The sequence below is a fragment of the Scardinius erythrophthalmus genome (assembly GCF_964197995.2).
Source record: "Scardinius erythrophthalmus genome assembly, chromosome: 20".
NCBI lineage: Eukaryota > Metazoa > Chordata > Actinopteri > Cypriniformes > Leuciscidae > Scardinius > Scardinius erythrophthalmus.
This window is the reverse complement of record NC_138240.1, coordinates 33387869-33398143: the sequence shown is the minus strand read 5'-3', so window position 1 is coordinate 33398143 and position 10275 is coordinate 33387869. Positions and strand designations below refer to the sequence as shown.

The window sequence follows — 10275 nt, the reverse complement described above, 5'->3', positions numbered from 1 at the left end:
ACTTGCAGGACAATATCACTCTGAACAGACTTGCAGGACAATATCACTCTGCGAACTGCTTACAGGACAATATCACTCTGCAAACTGCTTACAGGACAATATCACTCTGCAAACTGACTCACAGGACAATATCACTCTGCAAACTGACTCACAGGACAATATCACTCTGCAAACTGACTCACAGGACAATATCACTCTGCAAACTGACTCACAGGACAATATCACTCTGCGAACTGACTCACAGGACAATATCACTCTGCGAACTGACTCACAGGACAATATCACTCTGCGAACTGACTCACAGGACAATATCACTCTGCGAACTGACTCACAGGACAATATCACTCTGCGAACTGACTTACAGGACAAGGTAACACTTTAAAATAATGGTTCATTAGTTAACATTAGATAACATATTAACTAACATGAACTAACAATGAGCAATACATTTGTAGCAGTATTTATTAATCTTTGTTAATGTTAGTTAATAGAAATACAGCTGTTCATTGTTTGTTCATGTTATTTCACAGTGCATTAACTAATGCTAACACATACAACCTTTGATTTTAATAACGTATTAGTAAATGTTGAAATTAATATTAACTAAGATTAATAAATGCTGAATAAGTATTGTTCATTCTTAGTTCATGTTAACTAAGGTAGTTAACTAATGTTAACTAATGAACCATTATTTTAAAGTGTTACCCAGGACAATATCACTCTGCAAACTGACTTACAGGACAATATCACTCTGCAAACTGACTTACAGGACAATATCACTCTGCGAACTGACTCACAGGACAATATCACTCTGCGAACTGACTTACAGGACAATATCACTCTGCAAACTGACTTACAGGACAATATCACTCTGCAAACTGACTTACAGGACAATATCACTCTGCAAACTGACTTACAGGACAATATCACTCTGCAAACTGACTTACAGGACAATATCACTCTGCAAACTGACTTACAGGACAATATCACTCTGCAAACTGACTTACAGGACAATATCACTCTGCAAACTGACTCGCAGGACAATATCACTCTGCGAACTGACTCGCAGGACAATATCACTCTGTGAACAGACTTGCAGGACAATATCACTCTGCGAACTGACTCGCAGGACAATATCACTCTGTGAACAGACTTGCAGGACAATATCACTCTGCGAACAGACTTGCAGGACAATATCACTGTGAACTGACTTGCAGGACAATATCACTCTGCGAACAGACTTGCAGGACAATATCACTCTGCAAACTGACTCACAGGACAATATCACTCTGCAAACTGACTTACAGGACAATATCACTCTGCAAACTGACTTACAGGACAATATCACTCTGCAAACTGACTTACAGGACAATATCACTCTGCAAACTGACTTACAGGACAATATCACTCTGCAAACTGACTCACAGGACAATATCACTCTGCAAACTGACTTACAGGACAATATCACTCTGCAAACTGACTCACAGGACAATATCACTCTGCAAACTGCTTACAGGACAATATCACTCTGCAAACTGACTCACAGGACAATATCACTCTGCAAACTGACTTACAGGACAATATCACTCTGCGAACTGACTCACAGGACAATATCACTCTGCAAACTGACTCACAGGACAATATCACTCTGCAAACTGACTCACAGGACAATATCACTCTGCAAACTGACTCACAGGACAATATCACTCTGCAAACTGACTCACAGGACAATATCACTCTGCGAACTGACTTACAGGACAATATCACTCTGCAAACTGACTTACAGGACAATATCACTCTGCGAACTGACTTACAGGACAATATCACTCTGCGAACTGACTTGCAGGACAATATCACTCTGCGAACTGACGTACAGGACAATATCACAAAATATAAGAGCAATAAAACTAAGTTGCATACAAACTCATCTGAAAAAGTTATCTTCAGAACAGAGCATAGAAGCTGAAACAAACCTTATTCAGAGTATTGTTCAAACAAATGTCCATAGTTTCAGACATCGCACCACTCATGATCTGAAAGGTTCACATTGAGTGAAGTTTGTGTCTTCCACAATGGTGCCCTTCTCTGGGTTGATCTTGAAGAACTGAGCATAGAAGCTAAAACTAAATTCAGAGTAAAGTCCAAACAAACGTCCATAGAGTTTCACACATCACGCCACTCATGATCTGAAAGTTCCTGAATTAAAGTAAGGACTCTTGGGTTCACATTGAGGCGTGAAGTTTGTGTCTTCTCCACTTTGGTGCCCTTCTCTGGGTTGATGGAGAAAAAACCCCTTGAGAAAGAAGAAAAACAGGCAACTTATTAATTATAAAATAGTTTTATTAACAGAAAAAAATAACTTAAATTTCTTTATTCAAGATATTTTAGGTATTAAAGGGTAAGTTCATCCAAAAATGCTGTCATTGATTACTCGCCCTTCATGTCGTTCCAAACCCGCAAGACTTTAGTTCTTTCTTAAGTCTTCTTAAGATCTTAAATTAAGATTTTTTTTAATGCAATCTGAGATATCTGTCCCTACATTGACTGCTACGCAACTGAAACTTTGCTTCAAAAAGTTGAAAGAGATTGAAAAACTAATCTGAATTGAACGGTTTATTCCAAAAAATTGCAGACACAATCGTTTATATGATGAACAAAGTTAATTAAGTCTTATTCACAAATAAACATTCATTTTTGCTGATGTTCTCTGTTTTGACAGCACTCCAAATTCACAAAAAAATGTTAAAATTGACCAGAGTTCTCCTTTAATACACCCTAGGTTCATTTTGCGCCAGAGTTGTCCTTTAATTTTATGAAGCGACGAGAATACTTTTTGTAGGCAAACAAACAAAAATAATTTTATTCAACATATTTTTTCTAGCCTGTGTCAGACTCTTGCGCTGTTGACGTAACATACAGTGCAACGCTTCCAAGTCCTCCAATAAGGAACGAATCGCACGCATGCATCGTGGTGCTCACCTGAATAGCGTCGGCATTCTGGAAGCGTTGCACTGTTTGTTACGTCAACAGCGTAAGAGTCTGAGTACCTTAATTTTTTTAAGTTCAATAAAGTGAAATTGTTGCATAAAGCCTATTCAAGAAGACATACCTCTGCAGAAACTCCAGCGTTGATGCCAGCTCTGATGGGTAATGGATGTTGAAGATATAATAGCTCCCAAACATCATGCACAGGGCGGAAATGAAGGAGGAGATGTTGTCCAGTATTATGTTTTGATCCACACACAGCATGAACCGTTTCGCTGAAAAACAGGATCGACCTAAAAAGAAAGTAAGAAAAAAAAAAATATTCAAAGATACTACAACATTACAGTAACAAAACTAAAAACTTAATTAAAAGGAACACTCCACCGTTTTTTCATATTAAACTATGTTATTCCCTCAACTAAGACGAGTTGATACATGCCTCCCTCGTCTCAGTGCGTGCACTCAATCGCTCTAGCGCGCGGCGACTCTTTGATAGCACTTACCTTAGCCCAGTTCATTCATAAGGTTCCAAACAGAGATGAAGTTAGAAGCGACCAAACACCTCCACGTTTTCCCCATTTAACTACAGTTACACGACCAAGTATGGTAACAAAATAAAACGTGGCGCTTTTCTTGACTTGATGGGTAAAAAGGATAACTATAATGTATGGCGGAATAGCACTTGGGACTCGGGAGCACTTCGATATTACTTCGAAGTGCTCCCGAGTCCCAAGTGCTATTCCGCCATACATTTTAGTTATCCTTTTTACCCGCTAAGAAAAGCTCCACGTTTTATTTTGTCACCATACTTGGTCGTGTAACTACTCGGGTAACTGTATTTAAATACACGGAAAAAAATTATTCATTGAATTTACAAAAAAAAAAAAAAAATGTATCGTGATTGGTTGCACACAATTGATTTTAGTACATTTAAACAAATGCATTAGGTTGAATGCAATGCTTAATGCATTTGTTTAAATGCAGATAAAATGAATTGAGTGCAACCGCTTACGATAATTTTAGTAAAATCAGCAATCATTTTTTTCAGTGTAGGGAAAACGTGGAGGTGTTTTGTCGGTTCTAACTTAATCTCTGTTTGGTCCCTAATGAATGAACTGGGCTAAGATAAGTGCTATCAAAGTGTCACCACGCGCCAGAGCGATTGAGTGCACGCACTGAGATGAGAGAGGCATGCATCAACTCGTCTTAAGCAAATAACAGTTTAAAGGGTTAGTTCACCCAAAAATGAAAATTCTGTCAGTAATTATTCTCCCTCATGTTGTTCCAACCGCGCAAGTTCATCTTCGGAACACAAATTAAGATATTTTTGATGAAATCTGAGAGCTGTCTCACACCTCAATAGGCTTCTAAGACATTATAACGTGCTGGCCCAGAAAAGTTAGTAAAGACATCGTTAATATAGTCTAAGTGACTCCAGTGGCTCAATCTTAAGTTTTTCAATCTATATTTTTTGTGCGCAAAAACAAAAAAATAACGACTTTATTCCACTATTCATTTCCTTCTCTCTGGGCCTCGAGTTAGTTTACGTAGTGTTTTTGCGCAGCGCGTCTGTGTTACACGTCACCACGTAGGCTCACTATTGGCCGACGCTGGTCATGTGTGTGATGCCTGGTGATGTGTAACACAGACGCACTGCGCAAAAACACTATGTGAACCAACTCGAGGCCCAGAGAGAAGGAAATGAATAGTGGAATAAAATCATTATTTTTGTTTGTTTTTGAGCACAAAAAGTATTCTCGTCGCTTGATATACTTAAGATTGAGCCACTGTAGTCACTTGGACTATATTAACGATCTCTTTAATAACTTTTCTGGGCCAGCAAGTGTCGGTCACCTAGAAGCCTATGGAGAAGTGATCCAGCTCTCAGATTTAATTAAAAATATCTTAATTTGTGTTCCGAAGATGAATGAAGTTCTTACTCGGTTGGAACAACATGAGGGTGAGTAATTACTGACAGAATTTTCATTTTTGGGTGAACTAACCCTTTAATATGAAAAAACTGTGGAGTGTTCCTTTAAGAATCTGACTACAAATACACAAAAAAGAGAAAGGAAGAAAAATACAAGAGATTTTAAAAGAACAGGGAACTTACCACAAACAACAAGGGTGGGAGTCAAATGAACTTGGTCCATCTGTACTTCTTCTGCCAGGCAGGTTGAAAAAACCCCCCACAGTTTAACGTTAACAGCCTAATTAACCAACAGTTCGTCTGCATCATTATGATGGCATAGCCTCAGTCAAAACATACACTTGTACAGTTACTGTTTTTTAAATATAACAAACTGTTTGTTCACTTACCAGTGCAAGAGATCGGAATTGTATGTCATGCACAAATCCACTAACGTTAGCTGAGCTCACTGGCAGAAATGGCGGGCGCTCACTTCTGAAGTTCGTCAAAATGGCTGATCCCGTGATAATCAGCAATCTGCTTTGCTGCAGAAACGACAGGAAACGCTCTTTTTATCTCAACGTTACTCAGTATGAAAGATAAGAACTGACAGAGTTGAGCTGATAATAAAACCCACAGTCTAACGTTACAGCCTTTATCAACCAATCGTCCGCATCATTATGATGGCAAAATAGCCTCAGTCAAAACATATAACTACAGTTACTGTTATTTTTAATAAAACGAACTGTTTGTTCACTTACCAGTGCTAGATATCGCAATTTTACATGTCATGCGCAAATCACTGGCAGAAATGGCGGGCGCTCTCACTTCTGAAGTTCGTCAAAATGGCTGATCCCGTGGGCCGTGATAATCAGCAATCTGCTTTGCTGCAGAAACGACAGGAAACTTTTTATCTCTTTTTATCTCAGTTAACGTTACTCAGCAATAAAGATAAGAACTGACAGAGTTGAGCTGATAATAAAACCCACACAGTCTAACGTTAGTCTTTCAACCAATCGTCCGCATCATTATGATGGCAAAATAGCCTCAAAACATAGCCTATAACTTCCTTGTACAGTTACTGTTATTTTTAATAAAACGAACTGTTTGTTCACTTACCAGTGCTAGATATCGCAATTTTACATGTCATGCACAAATCACAAATGGCGGGCGCTCTCACTTGTGAAGTTCATCAAAATGGCTGATCCCGTGATAATCAGCAATCTGCTTTGCTGCAGAAACAGGACGTAAACGTTATTCGTTCGAGCAAACTAACAAAATCGCTCTTTTTATCTCAGTTAACGTTACTCAGCATGAAAGAAAAATACTGATAGAGTTGAGCTGATAATAAAACCCACATTAACAGCTTCGTCAGCATCATTATTATGATGGGAAAATAGATATCAATATATACGTTACTTGTAGGCTACAGTTCACGTTACTGTTTTTGAAGAAAACGAACTGTTTGTTCACTTACTGCAAGAGCTCGCAATTTTACATGTCATGCAAAAACTCCACTAGCTCACTGGCAGAATTGGCGCGCGCTCTCACTTATGATGAAGTTCGTCAAAACGGCTGATCACGTGATATTCAGAAATCTGCTTTGCTGCAGAAACTACAGTTGGTCGTTTTTGAGCAAACTAACAAAATCGCTTTTTTTATCCTAGTTAACGTTTCTCAGCATGAAAGAAACAAACTGAAAGAGTTGTGCGTTGAACATGAAACCCAGTCCACGCAAAATAGCCTCAGTCATAACATATAATTGTCTTACAAGTAATGTATTTTAAGTTAGTAGAAAACAAACCGTTCACTTACCAGATTTGATATGTCATGCAAAACTCCACGCACTTGCTGGCAGAATTGGTGTGCGCACACTCTCGTCGTGAAGTTCATCAAAACAGCTGATCCGTGATCCCGCGATAATCTGAAATCTACTGCTCGACATTCAAACGCAGATGTTCATGTAACGTTACATGGGAATGTAAATTTTACATCGACAAAATATAAATATGAATAAATTACATTATTCTGTAAATGGAAAAAAAAAGAAATTATTTTATTTTATCATTTACAATTTAATTAATTGTTCAAAATAACAAATAAACGGTTTGGCTATTGTATAATGTCCCCTTAACTGTCGACAGATACAACGCAATTCCTACCAGTTTATATTAGCTAGTCATTTTACAGTGCTGTTGGACCTAAAAGACCCATTGGCTGTTTTTAAATATGAATTTTAAAATTCATATTAACACAGTTATGCTGTACTTGAACATTTTTGTCTGTAAAATATATCATATATAAAATGTACAGGTTCTCGATAGGCTATTGAGAATATGTATGTCCGAAAAATATTTTAACACTGTCATGTTGTAATTTTAACTGCATTGTTGCTTTCTGCATAGTTTTTTTTCTGCTTAAATTGCATAAATCTGTAAATCTGTAAATTCTACAAATTAATATGATTATTTCAACAGTTTTGTTTGGTTCAGTATTTTACAACAGCATTTGTACTATTTTCAAAATAGTACTGTAAATTTAACAAAATTTCATTGTTTTTCTATTTACAAAATTTCGATGTCACAATTTTACAGAATTACACAGTTAATTTCACAGACATTTTTTACAGTGATATAAATGCAAGGTCTGCATGTTTAAAAATAGCCATGGCAATATAGGCTATTTCATTCCACTACAATGCAGAAAAAATCTATTTAAAATGTAGCTAAGCACCATTGCAACCAAGATCACCGTTTTCAAAAGATTAACCTAGCCTACTTTTAATAATTTATTTCCCCCAATTATTATTATTAGGTTTATTAGCCTATTATTATTTGTATTCATATAGCCTATTTAGTTTAGATTTTCAGTTTAAGACTGTCAGTGACATTCAGTTCGGCTATTGATAACGTGCGTTTAAAAAAGTGTTGTAAACGTGACGCGATGTTTACTTTTAAAGATTGTTTGCTCGCTCGCTCCTGCTCGTCCACCGAACTGCCGAAAATGAAGAAAAAGAGTTTCGATTACGGTAAACACGGGACCCATATGTTCAATTTCTTCTGTCCCGCTGCGTCCTGCGGTCCCGGTGAGGTCAGGGGTTTCGCCGCGAGTCTTTGGCCCAATGATTCCTGTGCCAACAGTGTCCGAGTTAAAGAAGACGGTAAGAATGAGCTTCCCAAAAGGGGAAGAAATGCAAGAGCCAACTTGCCAACACATCTAACGTTAGCTGGTGTGTCCCAGAACCAACACTTGCCCCAGCAAACACATAAGTTCCTTCAGAAGAATACGTATAATGAGAAACTCAGAGTCCAGACGAGTGTAGAGCTTCAGACGAATGCTTGTTCTTTGAGGGATGATGAAAAAGCCGTAATGCATCTTCCAAAAATCATGCCTCAGAGCCAACAGCTGCTAGAGAAAAATACTTATTCCACAGAGAAGGAGAAGAATATGGAGGGAGTTGAAAAAGCGGAGTGGGACCCGCTGGCCGAGGACTGGTCTCTGACTCCATGGCTGGACACTGTCAGCGATGATGACCACTGGTTTGATGAGTGGTGCGAGGAGGTCTCTTGTCAAGTAGAACTAAAGAAAAATGAGAAAGAGAACAGCTCAAGACAAAATGTAATTCTTCCAAAGATCGTGCCTGTCAGACAGAGCGCTCTGCCGAAGCCTGGAGACTCCGTGAAGCAGCCGAGCTCTTCTGCTCTGCCGTTTCCTCAGCTGTGTAACCGAAGGCCTGGCTCCGATAAAACATCGAAAGCTGAATCACTGTCTCAGAGAGCTCACAAAAAGTTACCTCGCAGGAATGAATGATTAAAGAAACTGAAGTCACCTGCACGAGGAATAGTATTTATTTTAGCACGCTTCTGAGATCCATAAAATAAAAGTGTTATGATTTTTTTTTTTTTTACATCATGGATTATAAGAAACAAATTGTGAAAAACAATTCTGAAAATTTTGTTATGTAGACTAGAGCACACCATGACCAATAAAAAAATGAAACCAAGACTCTATAACCATAACAATGTTTTTTATATTACATTTTTATATTCAGTATATGCCAATTTGTGGTGCAGGCTATTTTTTTCTTCTATAACTTGACCTTTGTAAAACAGATATGAGAATAATGTTGGAAAAAGATGTTTACATAATTTTGCATTTTGTATGCATAGTATAGAAGGCTACCTGCATTTAAAGATGAAAAAAATCAAGTTTTTAATGTTGTTTATGTCTATGTGGTGTCTTGCTTTAAGACAAATGTGTAAAATCACAAGTCGACACCATTGCTGAGTATTTTCTCCTTAAAACTGCAGTGAACCAAAGAGTCTCAAAAACACGGTTTGAAATCGCGGGTGTTTCTGACGTCACAAACTACCTTGTAACCAATCAGACCAATCGGCGGGGCTAATTTGCATATTCATAGAACCACATACTAAATGAAGCAATTTTACATTCAAGGCAAGCTAACATTTTTCAAGGAAAAAAACTTTGATTTAATGTAAATCTGAGTTTTCAGGGCTCTGACAGCTCCAGCAAACTTTCACCTGAAACAAACTATAGCCTACAAATATTTGTACAAAGATTCTCAATATATGCTATGAAAGATATTAGAGAATGATTTGATATACTATTCTACTTTATTTTACTGTGTAAACATGGCCATAAAATGGCTTTTCTGATTATATACAATGTATTCATTGTCTCTAATTTGCATATTAATGTGTTCTTTGGGCAACATAATGAAAAAATAAGTAGCTATAATAATGAGAGTAATAACTTGGCAACATTTTCATGATATCTCATATTTCATAGAAATATTGATATATTTTGTTCCCTTATGTCTCTTTAAAATGCCTGCTAAGCAGTTTAAGCCCGATGTGCTCTAGGACATCCAGACTTAAAACTGTGGCTTATATCTCAAAGAGATTTGCTAAAATCTACTTAATGTCCTCTATAGAGGAAACAACTCAGTTGCTGGGTCTCAGAAGGATATACAACAACCGATATATAAACTTTTGCAATGTAGCATTACATTTTCATCACAATTACTGCAATTCTCAGAGAATTTAGGTCCAAATGCAGTAAATAAAGCTAGATGTACTTGCTGTTTTTGTCGGGGTCACCTTTCTTATGAAACTGCTGAACAATGGAGTAACAATCATTGCAAAGCATATGGTAATTGTTTGTTCAGCCTTTATTGTCTCGGGCTGGGTTATTGGAATCGGAGTCCATCATGATAATCCATCATCATACTTAAAACTAAAATGTTATCATCAGACCAACGATGTAGCAGAGCTATGCATTTAAAGGGGCAGTAGCCCATACAAACCAATATATTTTGTTTTAAAAGAAAACGAAAACCCATGGCTTCGCTTCAGAAGGTC

The 10275-nt window shown here is 37.5% G+C and overlaps 1 protein-coding gene across 1 annotated transcript; it reads right to left on the bottom strand.

Annotated features, from left to right (window-relative positions):
* Window positions 1-1836: 1836 nt before the first annotated feature.
* Window positions 1837-7035, bottom strand: LOC308680267 (uncharacterized protein). The gene is made up of 5 exons (XM_081348296.1): window positions 5656-7035; window positions 5305-5439; window positions 5099-5195; window positions 3110-3278; window positions 1837-2293 (listed from the first exon to the last, which is right to left on the bottom strand). Exons 3-5 carry the CDS (start codon window positions 5136-5138, stop codon window positions 2164-2166), a joined length of 339 nt encoding a protein of 112 aa, XP_081204422.1. The 5' UTR covers window positions 5139-5195; window positions 5305-5439; window positions 5656-7035; the 3' UTR covers window positions 1837-2163.
* Between the last annotated feature and the right edge of the window lie 3240 nt (window positions 7036-10275).

Bases quoted from the DNA above. Each gene is read 5' to 3' on its own strand.
- LOC308680267 (XM_081348296.1), bottom strand. From the start codon at position 5,138: ATGGACCAAGTTCATTTGACTCCCACCCTTGTTGTTTGTG. The intron at 3,279-5,098 runs GTAAGTTCCCTG...CTTTCTTTTTAG, and splicing joins TCCCACCCTTGTTGTTTGTG to GTCGATCCTGTTTTTCAGCG. The intron at 2,294-3,109 runs GTATGTCTTCTT...TTCTTTCTCAAG, and splicing joins ACGCTGGAGTTTCTGCAGAG to GGGTTTTTTCTCCATCAACC.